Source organism: Ischnura elegans, chromosome 4 (assembly GCF_921293095.1).
Source record: "Ischnura elegans chromosome 4, ioIscEleg1.1, whole genome shotgun sequence".
Taxonomy (NCBI): domain Eukaryota; kingdom Metazoa; phylum Arthropoda; class Insecta; order Odonata; family Coenagrionidae; genus Ischnura; species Ischnura elegans.
Window position 1 is genome coordinate 98,415,808 of NC_060249.1, and position 21,508 is coordinate 98,437,315.

Below are 21,508 nucleotides of genomic sequence, written 5' to 3' on the forward strand. Positions count from 1 at the left end.
TCCTCGCTGAAGGGCGGCTTCGCCGCCTGGGGGTTTAGTGTGCCAGAGGGCGAGGGCATTTCGGAACTGTTTCACCGTTATTCGTTTAAGGGGCGGCTTCGCCGCCCAGAGGTGGGGGGAGTCCACAGCGGTTGCGCCGCTTGAACATCGGGGGCGGCTACGCCGTCCGGGGGTTGCTGAAGCTCCCCCTCGCCTACGCCAGTTCCTCGTTGTGGGGCGGCTTCGCCGCCTTGGGGTTGAGGAGCCCCCCCGCGGCTGCTCCGCCTAGTCCTTATAAATGGTCTTCCCCACCGAGAGGGGTGCCCAGGGGGATTCGGGGATTTTAATGTGTTATGCATGCGGTCACCAAAAGTCCACAGTGATCATGTAGCGATGATTGTAAAAGGTAGTGCAATGCGGATTAATAGTGGCGAAGTGTACCCATAAAAGAAGACTTAATGGCAAGTTTTTCATTTTTTTTCGGGGGGTTCCTACGGAATACCGGGGGTTTTATACTTGTGTTAAACCAGTGGTCACTAATAGTTCTCATAAATTCCGTGCCGATAAGTCCTAGGGGACCGGAAGAGTGGTCTTACGATTCTTTTCCCTGGAGAGGCTATTTATAAGAAATTTTTTGGGAGGTTTCACGGGGTTATCGGGGGTTTTAATAAGTGGTAGGGGCACCGGTTAAGTCCTAGGGGTCCGGAACAGTGGTCTGACGATTCTTTTACCTGGAGAGGCGATTTATTAGAAATGTTTTGTGAGGTTTCACGGGGTTTTCGGGGGTTTTAATAAGTGGTAGGGGCACCGGTTAAATTGTGACGAAAACTACTCGGAAAGGCGACTTTAAAATTCATTTATTTTTTTTCAGCGATGTTCCAGGAGGTGATCGGGGGTTTCTGGTATTTTTTCCCGTATGGTTTACGGTTGCTCGCCCTCACCAAATATTCCGGATCTAGACCTCAGAGGGGACGGGTAGTGTGGCGTAATGTTTGGGAGAAGTACCCAAATAGGAGACTAAATGACACATTTTACATTTGGGAGGGTTTTAAGGGGGATACCGGGGGTTTAAATGTGCGTACTCTTGGCGGTCACATCCATTTACATAAATTCCGTGGGGATGAGTCGTTGGGGGCGGTGGAATAGTCACGAAAAATACCCAAAAAGTAGACTTATATGCAACATTTTATTTTTTGTGGGGGTGTTTGAGGGTTTACCGGGGGTTTATAGGTTTTTACTGCCAGCGGTCATCTATCGTCCACATCAATTCCGTAGCGATGACTGGTAAAGCTTGGAAAAAGGGCGGAATTGTGACGAAAAGTACCCGAAAAGGCTACTTTTGTGCAAATTTTAATTTTTTATGGGGTTTCGGGGGGTTTAAAGATGGCAATACTATATGGTCACATTCATTTACTGTCATATCTAACAGAAGTGTGCCCTATGACATCTATATTTCGAGAGTAAAACAATAAAAAGCAAACCAGTCCCCGAAAAAAGTGAGTAGTGCCCGCCATTTTTATTTTTTCGCGGTTAAATACATTAAATCATTTATTAAACGTTCATGTTTTCTGAAAGATAATAAATAAGTGTATGTAACTACAAAGTTTGAAAGATCTCGGTCAGGTTAAAATTGACATAATCTTGTGTTAATCTTTCGGAAATCGTAATTTTCGGTGATTTTCGGAATATTTTAATTTTTTTCTGAGTAACCAAGGACGACGAAAGAAAATTGTTACCTAAATTTCGTAGACGATGTTATAAGCATATATAATAATCATTTTCGTTATCCTATACCTTAAATTAAGTCGAAGGGAGCGGAAGTTATGAAATATTAATAGAAAAACGAATTTTTGGGCGCCATTTTGGCTGCAATTTTCTTAAAACGAAATTAACAACATTACGTAATTACGTGCCCACGTTTATCAGCTTTCAGGAAATGCATTAGCGATCCGTGTGGCACACACCATTCGCGCGCAGTAAAATAAAAACCGAAAGACTGTCCCCGAAAAAAGCCCGATTTCGGCCATTTTGTCGTCCTAGCGACGACACGTGGCGGAAACTTCCGGTTTTCGGATTTTTCCTCCGGATCATTTCGGGTTCCCCGCACGCGTGCCAAATTTTAGCTCTCCAGCACTTCTAGAAGTGGTCGGGAATTTGTATCCATGAGTGAGTCAGTCACCACAAGGGCTGTATATAGATAGGACTCGCACGCTCCGCGCGCTCGTTAAGGGGCTCCGCCCCTTAAAACCCCGGTTCCGGCTTCGCCGTCTACATTTGTGGTCGTTCGAAGACTTTTGAAGTTCGAATAATCTCAACACGGCTAGGGGCCGGCTTCGCCGGCCAGGGGGTAGGGAGGTGCCCCACTCATTCCTCGGAACGGCTTCGCCCTTCCTCGCTGAAGGGCGGCTTCGCCGCCTGGGGGTTTAGTGTGCCAGAGGGCGAGGGCATTTCGGAACTTTTTCACCGTTATTCGTTTAAGGGGCGGCTTCGCCGCCCAGAGGTGGGGGGAGTCCACAGCGGTTGCGCCGCTTGAACATCGGGGCGGCTACGCCGCCCGGGGGTTGCTGAAGCTCCCCCTCGCCTACGCCAGTTCCTCGTTGTGGGGCGGCTTCGCCGCCTTGGGGTTGAGGAGCCCCCCCGCGGCTGCTCCGCCTAGTCCTTATAAATGGTCCTTTCATCCTTTAATGTGTTATACATGCGGTCATCAATCGTCCACAGTGATCATGTGGCGATGATTTTAAAGGGTAGTGTAATGCGGCGTAATAGTGGCGACATTTACCCATAAAAGAAGACTTAATGGCAAGTTTTCATTTTTTGCGGGGGGTTCCAACGGAATACCGGGGGTTTTATACGTGTGAAAAGCAGTGGTCACAAATCGTTCTCATAAATTCCGTGCGGATAAGTCCTAGGGGTCTGGAACAGTGGCAGAATTCTGACGATTGTTTTACCCGGATAGGCGATTTATTAGCAAAATTTTCTTGGAGGTTTCACGGGGTTATCGGGGGTTTTAATAAGTAGTAGAGGCACCAGACAGTAGTAGAGTAAATTGTGACGAAAACTACTCGGAAAAGCGCATTAAACATTTTTTTTTCGGCGAGTTTCCAGGAGGTGATTGGGGGTTTTCTGGTATATTTTCCCGTTTTATTTACGGTGGCCCGCCCTCATCAAATATTCCGGATCTAGAGCTCAGAGGGGACGGGTAGTGCGGCGTAATGTTTGCGAGAAGTTCCCAAATAGGAGACTTAATGGCACATTTTACATTTGGGGGGATTTCAGGGAGATACCGGGGGTTTATATGTGTGTACTCCTGGCGGTAAACATCCGTTCACTTGAATTCCGTAGGGATGAGTCGTTGGGGTAAGAACCAGCGGTGGAAAGTCACGAAAAGTACCGAAAAAGTAGACTTATATACAAAACTTTATTTTTTGGGGGGTGTATGTGGGTTTACCGGGGATTTATAGGTTTTTACTACCAGGCGTCATCAATTGTCCACATCAATTCCGTAGCGATGAGTGGTAAGGCTAGAAAAGCGGAGGAATTGTGATGAAAAGTACCCAAAAAGGCTACCTATATTCAAAGTTTAATTTTTTAGGGTTAACGACGAGGGGAGAGGGAGTTATGAAATTTGTTTCGAAAAAGCATTTTCGGACGCCATTTGTGCAGCAATTTACTTTAAAATTATCTGAATCCATTACATAATTACGTGACTACATTCATCAGCTTTCAAAACGTACATAAACTATCCGCGTGGCACACACTATTCGCGCGCAGTAAAATAAAAACCGAAAGACTGTCCCCGGAAAAGGCGCGATTTCGGCCATTTTGTCGTCCTAGCCACGACACGTGGCGGAAACTTCTGGTTTTTAAATTTTTCCTCCGGAGGTTTTCTGGTATATTTTCCCGTATGGTTTGCGGTGGCCCGCCCTCATCAAATATTCCGGATCTAGAGCTCAGAGGGTACGGGTAGTGCGGCGTATTGTTTGCGAGAAGTTCCCAAATAGGAGACTTTTATGAAATATTTTATTTTTTTGGGGGTGTATGTGGGTTTACCGGGGATTTATAGCTTTGTACTGCCAGGGGTCATCAATCGTCCGCATTAATTCCGTAGCGATGAATGGTAAGGCTTGGAAAAGCGGCGGAATCGTGACGTAAAGTACCCGAAAAGGCTACTTATGTGCTAATTTTAATTTTTTAGGGGGTTTCGGGGGGTATAAAGATGACGATACTATATGGTAACATTCATTTACATTCATATCTATTTGATTTTTTAGGGGGTTTCGGGGGGTATAAAGATGACGATACTATATGGTAACATTCATTTACATTCATATCTAACAGAAGTGAGCCCTATGACATCCATATTTTGAGAGTTATACAATAAAAAGCAAACCATTCCCCGAAAAAAGTGAGTAGCGCCCGCCATTTTTATTTTTTCGCGGTTAAATGCGTTGAATCCTTTAATAAAAGTTCATGTTCTCCGAAAGACAATGCAAAGGTGTATGTAACTACAAAGTTTGAAAGAAATCGGTCAGGTTAAAGTTGACAAAATCTTGTGTTAATCTTTTGGAAATCGTAATTTTCGGTGATTTTCGAAATATTTTATTTTTTTCTGAGTAACCAAGGACGACGAAAGAAAATTGTTGTCTACATTTCGTAGACAATGTTATAAGCATATATATTAATCATTTTCGTTACTCTACACCTTAAATTAAGTGGAATGGAGCGGAAGTTATGAAATTTTAATAGAAAAACGAATATTTGGACGCCATTTTGGCTGCAATGTTCTTAAAAAGAAATTAATAACATTACGTTATTACGTGCCCACGTTCATCAGCTTTCAGGAAATGCATTAGCGATCCGTGTGGCACACACTATTCGCGCGCAGTAAAATAAAAACCGAAAGACTGTCCCCGAAAAAAGCCCGATTTCGGCCATTTTGTCGTCCTAGCGACGACACGTGGCGGAAACTTCCGGTTTTCGGATTTTTCCTCCGAATCATTTCGGGTTCCCCGCACGCGTGCCAAATTTCAGCTCTCCAGCACGTCTGGAAGTGGTCGGGAATTTGTATCCATCAGTCAGTCAGTTACCCGAAGCGCTGTATATATAAGAGACTCGCACGCTCCGCGCGCTCGTTAAGGGGCTCCGCCCCTTAAAACCCCGGTTCCGGCTTCGCCGTCTACATTTGTGGTCGTTCGAAGACTTTTGAAGTTCGAATAATCTCAACACGGCTAGGGGCCGGCTTCGCCGGCCAGGGGGTAGGGAGGTGACCCACTCATTCCTCGGAACGGCTTCGCCGTTCCTCGCTGAAGGGCGGCTTCGCCGCCTGGGGGTTTAGTGTGCCAGAGGGCGAGGGCATTTCGGAACTGTTTGACCGTCATTCGTTTAATGGGCGGCTTCGCCGCCCAGAGGTGGGGGGAGTCCACAGCGGTTGCGCCGCTTGAACATCGGGGCGGCTACGCCATCCGGGGGTTGCTGAAGCTCCCCCTCGCCTACGCCAGTTCCTCGTTGTGGGGCGGCTTCGCCGCCTTGTGGTGAGGAGCCCCCCGCGGCTGCTCCGCCTAGTCCTTATAAATGGTCTTCCCCACCGAGAGGGGTGCCCAGGGGGATTCGGGGATTTTAATGTGTTATGCATGCGGTTACCAAAAGTCCACAGTGATCATGTAGCGATGATTGTAAAAGGTAGTGCAATGCGGATTAATAGTGGCGACAATAAAAGAAGACTTAATGGAATGTTTTTCATTTTTTTTTCGGGGGGTTCCTACGGAATACCGGGGGTTTTATACTTGTGTTAAACCAGTGGTCACTAAAAGTTCTCATAAATTCCGTGCCGATAAGTCCTAGGTGACCGGAAGAGTGGTCTTACGATTCTTTTCCCTGGAGAGGCTATTTATTAGAAATGTTTTGGGAGGTTTCACGGGGTTATCGGGGGTTTTAATAAGTGGTAGGGGCACCGGTTAAATTGTGTCGAAAACTATTCGGAAAGGCGAGTTTAAATTTGTTTTATTTTTTTTCGGCGATGTTCCAGGAGGTAATCGGGGATGTTCTGGTATTTTTTCCCGTATGGTTTACGGTGGCTCGCCCTCACCAAATATTCCGGATCTAGAGCTCAGAGGGGACGGGTAGTGCGGCGTAATGTTTGCGAGAAGTTCCCAAATAGGAGACTAAATGACACATTTTACATTTGGAGGGGATTTCACGGGGATACCGGGGGTTTAAATGTGTGTACTCCTGGCGGTCACCATCCATTCACATAAATTTCGGGGGGATGAGTCGTTGGGGGCGGTGGAATAGTCACGAAAAGTACCGAAAAAGTAGACTTATTTGAAAATTTTATTTTTGGGGGGGGGGGGGTGTATGTGGGTTTACCGGGGGTATTTAGGTTTTTACTGCCAGCGGTCATCAATCGTCCACATCAATTCCGTAGCGATGAGTGGTAAGGATTGGAAAAGCGGCGGAATTGTGACGAAATGTACCCGACAAGGCTACTTATATGCTAATTTTAATTTTTTAGGGGGTTTCGGGGGGTTAAAAGATGACGGTACTATATGGTCACATTCATTTACTGCCATGTATAAAAGAATTGTGCCCTATGACATCCATATTTCGAAAGTAATACAATAAAAAGCAAACCAGTCCCTGAAAAATGTTAGCAGTGCCCGCCATTTTTATTTTTTCGCGGTTAAATCCATTAAATTATTATTAAAATGTTTATGTTTTCTGAAAGACAATGCATAGCTGTATGTAACTACAAAGTTTGAAAGAAATCGGTTGAGTTAAAATTGACAAAACCTTGCGTTAATCTTTTGAAAATCGTAATTTTCGTTGATTTTCGGAATATTTTAATTTTATTCTCAGAAACCAAGGACGATGAAAGAAAAACGTTACCTACATTTCGTAGACTATGTTATGAGCATATATAATAATCATTTTCAATATCCTACACCTGTAATTACGACTAGGGGAGCGGAAGTTATGAAATATTTTTCGAAAAACCCATTTTTGGACGCCATTTTGGCAGCAAATTTCTTAAACAGAAACTTATAACATAACATAATTACGTTACTACATTTACCAGCTTTCAAAAAATGCATTAACAATCCGTGTGGCACGCACGGTTCGCGCGCAGTAAAATAAAAACCGGAAGACGGTCCCCGGAAAAAGCGCGATTTCGGCCATTTTGTCGTCCTAGCGACGACACGTGGCGGAAACTTCCGGTTTTCGGATTTTTCCTCCGAATCATTTCCGGTTCCCCGCACGCGTGCCAAATTTCAGCTCTCCAGCACTTCTAGAAGTGGTCGGGAATTTGTATCCATGAGTGAGTCAGTCACCACGAGGGCTGTATATAGATAGGACTCGCACGCTCCGCGCGCTCGTTAAGGGGCTCCGCCCCTTAAAACCCCGGTTCCGGCTTCGCCGTCTACATTTGTGGTCGTTCGAAGACTTTTGAAGTTCGAATAATCTCAACACGGCTAGGGGCCGGCTTCGCCGGCCAGGGGGTAGGGAGGTGCCCCACTCATTCCTCGGAACGGCTTCGCCCTTCCTCGCTGAAGGGCGGCTTCGCCGCCTGGGGGTTTAGTGTGCCAGAGGGCGAGGGCATTTCGGAACTTTTTCACCGTTATTCGTTTAAGGGGCGGCTTCGCCGCCCAGAGGTGGGGGGAGTCCACAGCGGTTGCGCCGCTTGAACATCGGGGCGGCTACGCCGCCCGGGGGTTGCTGAAGCTCCCCCTCGCCTACGCCAGTTCCTCGTTGTGGGGCGGCTTCGCCGCCTTGGGGTTGAGGAGCCCCCCCGCGGCTGCTCCGCCTAGTCCTTATAAATGGTCCTTTCATCCTTTAATGTGTTATACATGCGGTCATCAATCGTCCACAGTGATCATGTGGCGATGATTTTAAAGGGTAGTGTAATGCGGCGTAATAGTGGCGACATTTACCCATAAAAGAAGACTTAATGGCAAGTTTTCATTTTTTGCGGGGGGTTCCAACGGAATACCGGGGGTTTTATACGTGTGAAAAGCAGTGGTCACAAATCGTTCTCATAAATTCCGTGCGGATAAGTCCTAGGGGTCTGGAACAGTGGCAGAATTCTGACGATTGTTTTACCCGGATAGGCGATTTATTAGCAAAATTTTCTTGGAGGTTTCACGGGGTTATCGGGGGTTTTAATAAGTAGTAGAGGCACCAGACAGTAGTAGAGTAAATTGTGACGAAAACTACTCGGAAAAGCGCATTAAACATTTTTTTTTCGGCGAGTTTCCAGGAGGTGATTGGGGGTTTTCTGGTATATTTTCCCGTTTTATTTACGGTGGCCCGCCCTCATCAAATATTCCGGATCTAGAGCTCAGAGGGGACGGGTAGTGCGGCGTAATGTTTGCGAGAAGTTCCCAAATAGGAGACTTAATGGCACATTTTACATTTGGGGGGATTTCAGGGAGATACCGGGGGTTTATATGTGTGTACTCCTGGCGGTAAACATCCGTTCACTTGAATTCCGTAGGGATGAGTCGTTGGGGTAAGAACCAGCGGTGGAAAGTCACGAAAAGTACCGAAAAAGTAGACTTATATACAAAACTTTATTTTTTGGGGGGTGTATGTGGGTTTACCGGGGATTTATAGGTTTTTACTACCAGGCGTCATCAATTGTCCACATCAATTCCGTAGCGATGAGTGGTAAGGCTAGAAAAGCGGAGGAATTGTGATGAAAAGTACCCAAAAAGGCTACCTATATTCAAAGTTTAATTTTTTAGGGTTAACGACGAGGGGAGAGGGAGTTATGAAATTTGTTTCGAAAAAGCATTTTCGGACGCCATTTGTGCAGCAATTTACTTTAAAATTATCTGAATCCATTACATAATTACGTGACTACATTCATCAGCTTTCAAAACGTACATAAACTATCCGCGTGGCACACACTATTCGCGCGCAGTAAAATAAAAACCGAAAGACTGTCCCCGGAAAAGGCGCGATTTCGGCCATTTTGTCGTCCTAGCCACGACACGTGGCGGAAACTTCTGGTTTTTAAATTTTTCCTCCGGAGGTTTTCTGGTATATTTTCCCGTATGGTTTGCGGTGGCCCGCCCTCATCAAATATTCCGGATCTAGAGCTCAGAGGGTACGGGTAGTGCGGCGTATTGTTTGCGAGAAGTTCCCAAATAGGAGACTTTTATGAAATATTTTATTTTTTTGGGGGTGTATGTGGGTTTACCGGGGATTTATAGCTTTGTACTGCCAGGGGTCATCAATCGTCCGCATTAATTCCGTAGCGATGAATGGTAAGGCTTGGAAAAGCGGCGGAATCGTGACGTAAAGTACCCGAAAAGGCTACTTATGTGCTAATTTTAATTTTTTAGGGGGTTTCGGGGGGTATAAAGATGACGATACTATATGGTAACATTCATTTACATTCATATCTATTTGATTTTTTAGGGGGTTTCGGGGGGTATAAAGATGACGATACTATATGGTAACATTCATTTACATTCATATCTAACAGAAGTGAGCCCTATGACATCCATATTTTGAGAGTTATACAATAAAAAGCAAACCATTCCCCGAAAAAAGTGAGTAGCGCCCGCCATTTTTATTTTTTCGCGGTTAAATGCGTTGAATCCTTTAATAAAAGTTCATGTTCTCCGAAAGACAATGCAAAGGTGTATGTAACTACAAAGTTTGAAAGAAATCGGTCAGGTTAAAGTTGACAAAATCTTGTGTTAATCTTTTGGAAATCGTAATTTTCGGTGATTTTCGAAATATTTTATTTTTTTCTGAGTAACCAAGGACGACGAAAGAAAATTGTTGTCTACATTTCGTAGACAATGTTATAAGCATATATATTAATCATTTTCGTTACTCTACACCTTAAATTAAGTGGAATGGAGCGGAAGTTATGAAATTTTAATAGAAAAACGAATATTTGGACGCCATTTTGGCTGCAATGTTCTTAAAAAGAAATTAATAACATTACGTTATTACGTGCCCACGTTCATCAGCTTTCAGGAAATGCATTAGCGATCCGTGTGGCACACACTATTCGCGCGCAGTAAAATAAAAACCGAAAGACTGTCCCCGAAAAAAGCCCGATTTCGGCCATTTTGTCGTCCTAGCGACGACACGTGGCGGAAACTTCCGGTTTTCGGATTTTTCCTCCGAATCATTTCGGGTTCCCCGCACGCGTGCCAAATTTCAGCTCTCCAGCACGTCTGGAAGTGGTCGGGAATTTGTATCCATCAGTCAGTCAGTTACCCGAAGCGCTGTATATATAAGAGACTCGCTGTAGCTCGCTAGGGGGCTCCGCCCCCTTAGAACCCCCGGATCCGGCTTTGCCGTATAATTATGTTGTGATAGAAAATGACCAAGATCATTCATTTTAAAAATGAAAGCAGTGCAAAAATGCCAAATGAATTTATTATTATTATTATTTTCGAAAGTATAATTTTTGAAGTTATTTTTTATCCGTTCCTTATGTGTTAACTTAGTACACATTAAGTATATTAGAGAAGCTGTTAATACGCTTCGAGGAAAAATATCTTCAGATGAGAAGCATAAAAATTCATGAAAAACCTATGCATGACTTCTACGTAAATGATTTGCATGTAAATGGCAGGTATATGACAAAAAATGAAATTTTAATTGGAGCAGCTCTGATAAATTTTTCAGAGTACTTAGATTCCATGATCACCCACTGCATTTGCCAATCGAAAGCCATTAACAGTTTAACATGAAATTAGAATGCTTATATAAGTTGAGAAAGTCATTTGTGAAGAGAAGACAATCACCACTGTTGGGTGTTTTTACTAAATAGTCACCATTGAAACACGACGAAATCCGCGTTCCTTAGGCCTGTGCCCAAAGGAACTATGACTAATCTGAATGTTGAATGAAATGGCTTTCGATTGTTGCCACCTCCTCGCCACGTTGAGGCCGCAGTTAGGATTTGAGGAGGGCATGCACTACAACTACCCTAAACTATTGTCAAGATTTAAGCTGATATATACAGTTTTAAATCAAAAGAAGTAAGAATATGCATCGTAATAATTACGTAATAATAAATACGAGGCGTATTTGACCATGCAATTTAAATTAGATAAATATACATACAAAAAGGTTAATTTTTTTCAGGTTTTTTCCTTTAGCTTCAATCTCCTCTAAACAAATGCGTACAGGCTACATGAAATGTAAGCATTCAATCCCGATTAAAGCACAATAATGCATTCTGAGAAGGCAATGACGTGCAAATAACAATGATTGTAGACTGTTTTGTTTTACATCATCCAAAAATTCTAATAAATTGAATATTCCAAAAGTGCATAAGTAAAAATTTATACAGCATATAGGCATGCAAAGTTTTAAAAACACGTAGGTATCTTAATATTTTTGGTATGATTTTTTATTTTACATATTTTTTCTAGCTACCATAAAGAAAGTAATGCAATATTTGTTGAAAATAGCATGCAGAAACAAAAATAAGGAGGGGAAATATAAAAAGAAGCAAGAAATGCAAGATACATGTTAGCGTGCATTTATGATAAGGATTTGACTAAATACTATTTTTGGTTTTTATATTTTTTCATTTTTTTGGTTTTTATTTTTTTATAATAAACTTAAGATATTTCTACATGTAACAGGTCTTCAATAAGCATGCATTTGAAGCTGACTTTTATATAATTATTTATTTACTTTTCAAATTTTTTTATTTTTTTTTTGGTTTTATAATTTTTAGGTACCCTATTTCGTATCTGTGTGCCTACAACGGGATCTGTATAACGCATCTCTACGTGTGGGGTAATTTCGCTAACAAATTATATTTTTGGCCATTTTTCCATCGCTCATTGACGACGAAATGCACGCAAGGTCATCACACACCCTACTCAACTCTAAATTCACGAATTCACGGACGGTAGAGATCCTTATTTGCCGAGTTCTTCATGAGGAGATTCCAGCGACGGTCTTGGTTGTGGTGGCTTCACTTCTTGCTTCGGTCTTCGTCTCACCGATTCTCTCTCCTTGTGGTGGAAACACCCGTGATGCCTTCTCCCACCTACTCTACCCACCCCAGTGACCAGCCGTTTACCGGCGCCTGTTGGGTCTCCCTATGATATCTAACGATGACGATGGAAGGCACACAAAGGTCATCACACACCCTACTCAACTGTAAATTCACGTTCTCACGGACGGTAGAGATCCTTGTTTGCCGAGTTCTTCATGAGGAGATTCCAGCGACGGTCTTGGTTGTGGTGGCTTCACTTCTTGCTTCGGTCTTCGTCTCACCGATTCTCTCTCTCTGTGGTGGAAACACCCGTGGTGCCTTCTCCCACCTACTCTACCCACCCCAGTGACCAGCCGTTTACCGGCGCCTGTTGGGTCTCCCTATGATATCTAACGATGACGATGGAAGGCACGAATGGTGTTTCCACGACGACAAGCCTGCATTCGATGGATGTCTTCTTCATAGGAGGAGCTCTTCAAACACGACATTCTTCGCATATGCTATTCCGTCAACGATTTTATTTTGCGGAACAAGAACGACTATATCTTGCGGTCTTCTTACACGGCTCAGTAGGACGTAGAGCTGACCGTGTGTGAAGCAGTTCGTCCTGAGATCGATGCCAACGTACTCTATTGTCTGGCCTTGACTCTTATGGCCTGTCATTGAGTAGGCTAAGGCCAAGGGAAACTGACGCCTTAGAACCTGAAGCGGTGATCCTTCTGTGAAAGGGAAACGGAATGAGATCCGGGGTATACCAATGCGGTGTGTCTTCCCGGGCATTTTCACTGTTATCAAGCGTTTGCTGATGGCGGTAACGATGACTTTAGTCCCATTCACGAGTCCGTCTCCAATGTTTAGGTTCCTCATTATTAGGCATACAGACCCGACCTTGAGGCGCAAAACGTGATCTGGGATGCCGTTTCCTGTTGCTTGATGTAAAAGTTGAAAGTCCACGTCTAGTCCGTCGTTGTCATTTTCCTTGCACACACTGTCGGCGCTTCTAAGCTCATGGATACATCCGTCGGAGGAGTCGAGCACCAAATCGTTGATTTCTTTTACATTTGCATTTAACGTAGAGAGGATAGCTCGTTTTGCGCAAAGCTCAGGTTGGCTCAGTACGCAGGGTGGAAATATATCCTCAATAAGCTGCCGCAGAGATGTTACACCTCTCAGTCCTCGAAGCGGTATCAGCGCCTCCTGTAGGCGTCCCTCGCCGAAGGAAATGGAGTCTACCCTGCCGTTGCCCACTTGGAGGAGGAAGTCTGAATAGTCCTTGTATTCACCCGTTCTCTGCGGCGTAGTCAACGAAAAAATCTTGAAGAATCTCCACATCGGTGATGAGCGTAAAGAAACACAGGAAACGTCGGCAGGGGTGCGCGCGTTTTTCACGACTGGCGCTATTTGCCTGAAATCACCGGAACAAACGAATATTTTTCCTCCGAAGGGTAAATCATTATCCATGAGATCCCTCAGTGATCTGTCCAGAATCTGGAATATGTAGTGGTGCGCCATCGGTGCCTCGTCGAAGATGATGATCTTGGCTTCTCGAATCAGTGCTGCACGCTGAGAACCGTTGCTAACGTTCCAGTATCCCGTTCCGTCTCCTAAATCTATTGGAAGGCGGAACATGCTGTGAGCCGTCGTACCTCCTTGCATGTTGGACGCTGCGATCCCTGAGCTCGCAACTGCAAGGGCAATATATCCGTGACCGCGGGCGTAGGCTAGTATGACACGGAGGAGTGCAGTTTTTCCGTAGCCACCTGGCCCATCGAGGAACAGTATTCTATCCCTTCTGTTGTTATCCTGAAAAAGGGATTCAATATGAGTATAAAATATTTTCTGGTCCTCGGAAAGCTTCGGCTGCCACTCATCAACAAACGATCTTTCTTTCTCTCTGCTGTACTGAACCTGCTCTCTACTCAACTCCGTCGTGACGTCCTGTACGTAGGGAAGTCCGTGGTCCGTAAGGCAAGAGCCTTGTCGCCTGAGGCCCCTATCGATAGCGAGAAGTGAAGAGGTATAGGCAGCATCTGGATTTTCGGGATGCCGGTCTAAATAATCTTCACTGAGGGAATTCTTGTATTTTTCCCAAAGAATGGCCCCGGGAGCCCCTATGTTGCAAAGGAGAACGAAAAATGACCGCAGTGTATGGGCTACCATAAACTCGGAGGCCTCACCTAGTGCATCAGCGTATTCCTCTTCGTCCTCTACCAAACCTAAACTACGTGCAACGTCCTGAAAAGTGCGACAGTTTCCTACCCCACGGGACAAAAGATCGGCGTAACCACGGCAAGGAGTGGTCATAAGGAGTATCCTCAGGTAATATTGTTCGCCTCGATTAGGCGAAATCCAAAACAACCTACACACTTTGACGCCGCGCTGGCGGGCGGTGACGTAATGAACTCCGTCGGGGAGCGCATAGAAATTATCTCCACCTGGACTGCGGGTATGAACTATGTATTTTTCGTAGAAACTCTGATAAGTTAAGTCGTCGAAAATAGCGTCCCGCGGACGATTGAAGTAAATCATTAATTTAGATGAAGCAGAAGACGCGATCTCTGTTAAATTGCAATCACGAGGCCTGTATACTACGTTCTGTTTGCCTTCCAAGTGAACGGGTAGGCATTCCACGGTGGGCTCTGATTTCGAGATCGGGAACTCTAACAAACGCCAGCACGCATCACTGGCGCCCACCATACGCTTAGTGACATACTGTTCCACTTCGTCATCTTGCAAACCAATCGGGGTCACGGTTACGTTTTGTAGCGACCCTCCCTTCATCAAATATTTGAACAAATACTTTACCACGCGACGAGTGGAAGCTAATTCTAAATTTATGTGGGCCTCGTACTTTAAAATCAACGCGGCGTTGTAGGGGACCACCCATCCGTCGTGCACTGATATTTCCCTGCGTCGCGCGTTAATAATCCCCCGATTCGAATAATCGCGCTTGTACTGAACGAAGCCCCTTTCGTTTACGTGGGTTGTTTGACAAGACGGCTTCGGATAGAATTTACTGCAACAACCCTTAGCAGCATCCCAGCATCGAAAGTCGGTGCGCTGGTCCGTACCGCACGGGCCGTGGATCATATGCTGCAAGACCAACCTCCGAAGTCGCCCACCGGCCTCCTCTTCCGAGGGTATATCTGCGCGAATTACGGCGTCGATTTCTTCCGCTTGGACCGGTCCTACCCCGTCTACCTTGAAAACTATATGCGCGTGAGGCAATCCCCGCATCTGCATTTCAATAACGTAAACGAAATACGATGTGCGCCCGAAAAATGCTCCGCTACGTAAATCCCTGATCAATTCCCCGAGCTTAATATTGAATACCCTGCAGGCAGTGGAAGGATCACTGCGCTTGCTTCCGTAGGGGCACGCCATCTTATTCTCCTCCCAGTGAGCACTGTAAGTAAACGTCAGGAAATACGTCGGGGAACCCAACCGCGAAACTATACCCATGGCGTTCTCATAATGGACCTTCATGTACCGCGGACCTCCGGTAAATGTGCTCGGCAGGTAAACTTTTCCTGGACGCACGCCGCCTTCTCCCTGAACTGTCTCGTCGCCGGTTATATCTTGTGCGATTTGTCCTCGTTGTTGCCTTCCAACGTCTAAAATTTCATCCAGCGGTGCTATCCGCATGCCTCTTCCAGACGAAGATCGCGTCTGGGAATACTGGATGAAACGGAGTCGCTCCTCTTCATACCGGGCGAACATCTCCACTTGCCACGCCTGCGATAAACGTCCCAAGTGGGAAAATCTACGATCGGAAAGAAGCAGGCATCTGGAGTAGTTCAGTTGGGTGAGTTTCTTTCCTTGGTTATCCACTGATCCTACGTGCCAACCTAAAGTCCCCTGAGGATACAGCAAAGGATACTGGAAGGGCTCCATAAGTGGGCTCAACAGGTCGATAGACGATGGTCTTCGATCACCCCTTTTCCATACGGTTAATTTCCGGGGATTGTATCCAGTTTCTTCCGTGCTCAATGCAGCGTGCACTTCGATTCCACTTTGCCTATCTCCAAGCGTGGGACCGTGTGTGGACCTGCTGGTCACCTCGAAAGTTAGGTGTGCGTCGATTGAAGGCTCCGCACTCAAGCGTCGGAAATTCTCGATGAATGGATTCGTATTCCGGATGTACTGGTCAATTTCCTCGATGACGCCGGTGTTCAATGTTCTTCCAAGTGCAATATTTCTTCGTTCTTCGCCGTCATCGATGTAGAGGCGGCAACGGTTCACGAATTGAGTGTGTCCAGCTCTCGTGGTGAACCTTTGGCCAGGAGCTTCCAGGCTGTGCAGTTGGTGGTACATCCTACCTTCTATCTTAAAAAACGACAGTCCACTTGGGTGTCTGTAGCCTCCACTCACTTCTAGCGCGCAAAAGGCAAACAGGTCGTTATACGCTCGCGATCTATCCAAGAATTCTCTCTTTGAATAAAAAGGCGCGTCTAGAGAAGGCAACCGTTGCACATTGAAGGCTCCCTCCGCACAGCACCACTTCTTGCGATTCCTCTCCTCGTCGAAAATCCTTGCGCGACAGTGGGCACATCGGTGTACGTCATCCTCCCAAAGTGATGTCCTCTTCAGCTTGAACGCTTCTACGTCATCGAGAGCGAGTCCTTTCCAATACGCCATCGGGCCGAGATGAACTATCTTCCTGGCGAGAGCAGCGGGGATGTGTCTTATGTTTTCTAATTCCGGATGACGCAGCCTATAGGTCACCGTTGTCTGCCGTGATGCCTCCGGATTAGTCTCGTGCAGACGTTGAACAGCTCTTCTGTGAACATCGGGGTGGTCATTTGTGTACCTTTTAGCGGCTTTTCTATTGACATCTGGATGGTCACCAGTGTAAATTTTGACAGATCTCTTCTTTACCTCTGGATGTGTAGCTGCGTACCTTTTTACAGCTTCCCTGTTCACATTTGGATTTTTCTCGGCATGTTTCTTCCTTGCTGCAATTAACTGCTCTTTTCTCGTAGTATCCAAAAGTTTAGGCCTACCACGTTTGGCCTTCTTTGGACGTCCCTGTTGTTTACTAGTCTCCGTGATATTAGTGTCTATATTTTCTTTACGCGTAAGAAGGACAACTGGTTTCATGATATTTAGCTTTGGGTCCTGACTAATACTGCTTCGTGAGTTATTATCAGTATTTTCTGTTGTGCTGGCCGTTGCGTTGCTACTTGTCGCAAACGAATGATTGCCCGGTGGTCGTGAAAAACGTAGACGAGTAATTGTGTACTGGTTTCCTCTTCCGTTGAATTTGTTATTCGAAAGGAGCATGGAGGCTAGTGCCAATAACGTGTTGCATTTAAACAAACTGGCCCGACCATCGGAGCAAGATCTGTAATCATAGTTCACCCCATGGGAATCGAATAAGAAAGTGCTGTCGCCTCGGTGCCAAAAAGTTATGGATCGAAGTTCACCGGTGAACATGAAAGCATCGAGATGCTCGGACACAGATAAGATGCCCTCGAGGACACCCGATAGTGACCTGACACCTTCCTCTACATCGCGGACAGTTATTGGATAAATGCCATAGTGCACGTCGGATACGTCGACGTTGATGAAATTTCCCATTACTTCTAAGACCCCAGGTAACTCTTCGGGATAAATGTAACGTTCTTCATCCCGAAATGTATCGTCTCGTAACGTTCTGTATATCCTATTTCCGCAGAAAAGGATTGAATTTATTGTGTCCGTGTTGAAGGTGCCATTGATAAGGCCCCACGCTGCAGCGCAGGAGGAGTTCACTACGCATTGTGCTCCAGCACTCCAACCGAATAGCTCATAGTTTCCCTGGTGGAAAGACCCCGAAGCCACGCAGGAGAACTCCCTTCTCTGATTATCCATCGCGGAATGAGGAAAATACGGAGCCTGAAAAATATTCTCAAGGGAATGCGGATATACTTACTGGTTACGATGCGATTCTAAGACTATAAAAGAGCGGAAACCTGTTGAGGGAAGCCTCGATATCACCTGGAAATGAAGAGGGCTTTATCATTAGCAACGAAATGTTGACTTAGTGGGTAAGAAGTAAGTTTAAAGGAAAAATACAGTTATTTTCATTGATAGCTATATTTTCTTTTTATTATTGCTGAAATCGCATTTTTTCGAATAGAAATCATGAGCAAAGCACAGCTAAAATCGGGGTGTGAGAACGGAATTCAACAGGTAAGAATTATTTCCGAAAGTTTTTATGGTGAGAGCACATTCATCAATGTGCGAGATTTACAGGTAATATTTATGTATTTCCTTCGTCGTCAGCATTGAAGACTCCCACAATATATGGTAATTCCATTTGTTTAGCGAGAATATAAAAAGTTGCACGAAAAAGGAATGTATACAGTATAATTTTATCACGGCATAATATTTATGGTATTTTCTTAGTGAAAGTGACCTAAACAGTAAAAAATCTAAATTTTAATATAAGTCATTGATTAAATATTAAAATTATTTGTTTGCCGCGCATTAAGTTTAAGTGCAGGAGCTTTACCTAAATATCAATAAATAGGAAGCGCAATGATAGTCCATTTATATTTTCGTTATGACCGTAAATGATGATTTGAAGACATAGCCTGACGTTATAGGAGAGATGTGTAATTGAATTTCTTAAATAAAGTTAAACTTTTACCTCGACGTTCGTGAAGTTTATCGTTGAACGTATACGGAAATTGTAATTTCAAATTTCAAAGTGAACTATGGGTAATTATAGTCTATTCCATCATCTATCTGGATTGAGCAGTTTTTTCGTTGTAGAATCGGGATAGATATTGAGATGTATATTTTTGGTCCAAGCGGAAATAAAGTTAAGTATTTTTTATGTGATGTAAATTATCTCAATGTTGTTTTTGTTGAAAATAGAAGCATTGTAGACAGGATGATCATGACAGGATGTTAAAACTGAGTGACAACCACTCCCTGGATATGTGATAAACATCAGCTTTCTTCTACCACGTCAACTTCTTAAATTCCGAAATGCCATCCTTTTTCAAATATGTCGCACAAAATTAAAAAAGATATTTTTAATTGACTTCAACATTCAAAAATTTAGGAAAGGAAATGTACAGCACATTTTAAAAAATGTATGATTTACCGATTCTTGCGAACGTACAAGAAAATGCCACTAGATATTCTTCCCACACCACCCAACATCATCCCGAACTACATACACGACTCCGTGCCTGTGTCATACTACATTACCTCACACGTCATTTGGCAACGATCTTTCATTTAAAATATATTATTAAAATTAGAAGATAAGGAATTGTAATTTATTTACTTCGTTAATACAGCGGAAACAATCCGTATCGCATGCAAATTTAGGGAGTACGTAACCTCCTTCTGGAAAAAATGCGACCCTTTCAAAATTTCTCTCTTTGTGTTATAGAGGCGAAGGATATAATAAAGCTGTATTTTTCCTGCAGACTTAAACGGTGCTAAACGTAATTTTGAAGGTTAATGTAAATTGATCCAGTACATTTCAACGTAATAATTTCGGAATCCTTCGAAAGACATAGTTTCCTGTGACTATCAGAATTTTATTTTTAACTGGGCAACCAGGGAGACAAGAGAATGCTATTGCATACGTACACTTAAAGGTACTTTGATAATTTGAAATAATCATTACCTTGGTCCACGTATCAGACATATGTCGATTGCAGCAGAAAGTATAGGGAACAAATGCAACTATTTCCGTAAAATATATATTCGGACGGAATTTTACGTAGGAAACACGTAAAAATGCATTTGAAAAGGGGCAATATTACGTGGTTACAGCCATTTTCTTTCATAAGTATTAGAAAGTATCCCTACGGCATCCAAATTCCGGGAGTATTACAATAAATAGCAAAGGTATGCCAGGGAAAATCGGAAGAATGAGTGGGAGTGAGGTAATGCACTTCGAAGGAACGGCAGGGAGGGGCAGGCTAAATGATCAGGTGTACGTTAACAAACCAGCATTACTACGGAGTTATTATGAATTATCTAATTAATAAATCGCACAAGAACTGAATGTGAAAGTGCAGTTTCGAACAGTAAAGTGAATCGCAAAAAGAACGGCAGGGAGGGGGAGGCCTAATGATCAGGTTAACAAACCAGCATTACTATAGAGTTATTATGAATTATCTAATTAATAAATCGCACAAGTGAATGTGAAACCGCAGTTTCGAACAGTAAGATGAATCGCGCAATGAAAGATTGTAAACATCCAATTATAAAAAATTCATCAGCTTACTCTCCACTTAACTTATATTATTGCGTCTATTATTTACCCACGATATTTATTTGATAAAGAAATGATGAATTTGAAAATGCGATGCGATTTTCTATGAGTTTTCATTAGTTTCTAAATGTTGGATATGGCATAAAATATCCCAGTCATAGTGTTTACGTCACAGATAATGAGAAGGGGTTAATTACTATATGATATTATTTAAAATATATTTCCCGCCTTATCCGACCATTTTGGAATGACAATGTCATCTGCAAAATATTAATTGACGTTAATGATAAGTATGTGGAAGTTTCCCCGGATTAAAGGGGAGCATGTGCAACTAACAAAAATTAAAAAGAAGAGAAGATAATATTTTATACATTTATGGAATGACGGAACAGCTTTAAAAGGAATTCGCGCAGGTGGATTTTAGCTGTTATAGTTGTCGAAGGACTACGAGAAAGAAAGTACGGAGAAGTATCAAGAATTTTATAAATGATGTCAGTTTCTTAATGTCAGATAATTATATTTAGTTTTATTTGAAAAATTGGCGACGACGAAGCATTTCAAGGAATGCAGAGAAATTAAGTGTGTTGAAGAAAAGCAGGGGGAGATATAGGAAGTTCATGAATATTACTTCACAAACCAAGGGATACATCGATGAATTTGTTGCGCAAAATATTTTCATAATATTTATCCGTAAAGATTTTAATTCCAAAACATCTTCAATTTAACTCTACGATAGATGGCACCACCAAGGAAAAGTAGCGAAAGACTAAACCCTCAACGACTCATAAAAGATTTTTTCATTAAAATTTTCTACATGAATTTATTTTGAAAACAACATTCATCACTGGTACGCAGGATATTGTATCAGAAACGCAAAGCAAAGTGTATTGATGCGACAACCGGAAGGGCTATTTTTTTCTACAAAATTAACTTTAAAAATTTTAATTCTAAAGAAGTTTAATCATCGTAACGCGATATATTGTGGTCGATGGTGGTTTTTTGACATAACGATTGAAGTTAATGTTTAATTTAAGCAATGTACTATTGAAAGAAAAAGAAATTCAATTTTTTAATCCTACAATACCATTTCGATTTCTACCTGATTTACGGTGAATGCAGGAAAAAACATTTTAAAAATTCTGAAAAATTTAGTGTGTTTGACCTACTGTCCCCTGGACGACCATCACTACTCTTTATGTCATTTGAAATATTATTCTATCACACTAAATTATAAATGGCATGTTCCAAGGAGATATATTACTACCACGAATCCCTATTATTAGGATTTTCGATTCGATTTTCTTGATTCGAAGTTCAACGGTTTC

General features: G+C 43.4%; 1 protein-coding gene across 1 annotated transcript; it reads right to left on the minus strand.

The window, feature by feature from the left end:
* Positions 1 to 12,418: 12,418 nt before the first annotated feature.
* LOC124158205 lies at positions 12,419 to 17,812 on the minus strand. The gene has a single exon (XM_046533393.1). The coding sequence runs from the start codon at positions 17,810 to 17,812 to the stop codon at positions 12,419 to 12,421; it is 5,394 nt and encodes a 1,797-aa protein (XP_046389349.1).
* Between the last annotated feature and the right edge of the window lie 3,696 nt (positions 17,813 to 21,508).

Coding starts and splice junctions, on each gene's coding strand:
- LOC124158205 (XM_046533393.1), bottom strand. CDS start 17,812: ATGGATAATCAGAGAAGGGAGTTCTCCTGCGTGGCTTCGGGGTCTTTC.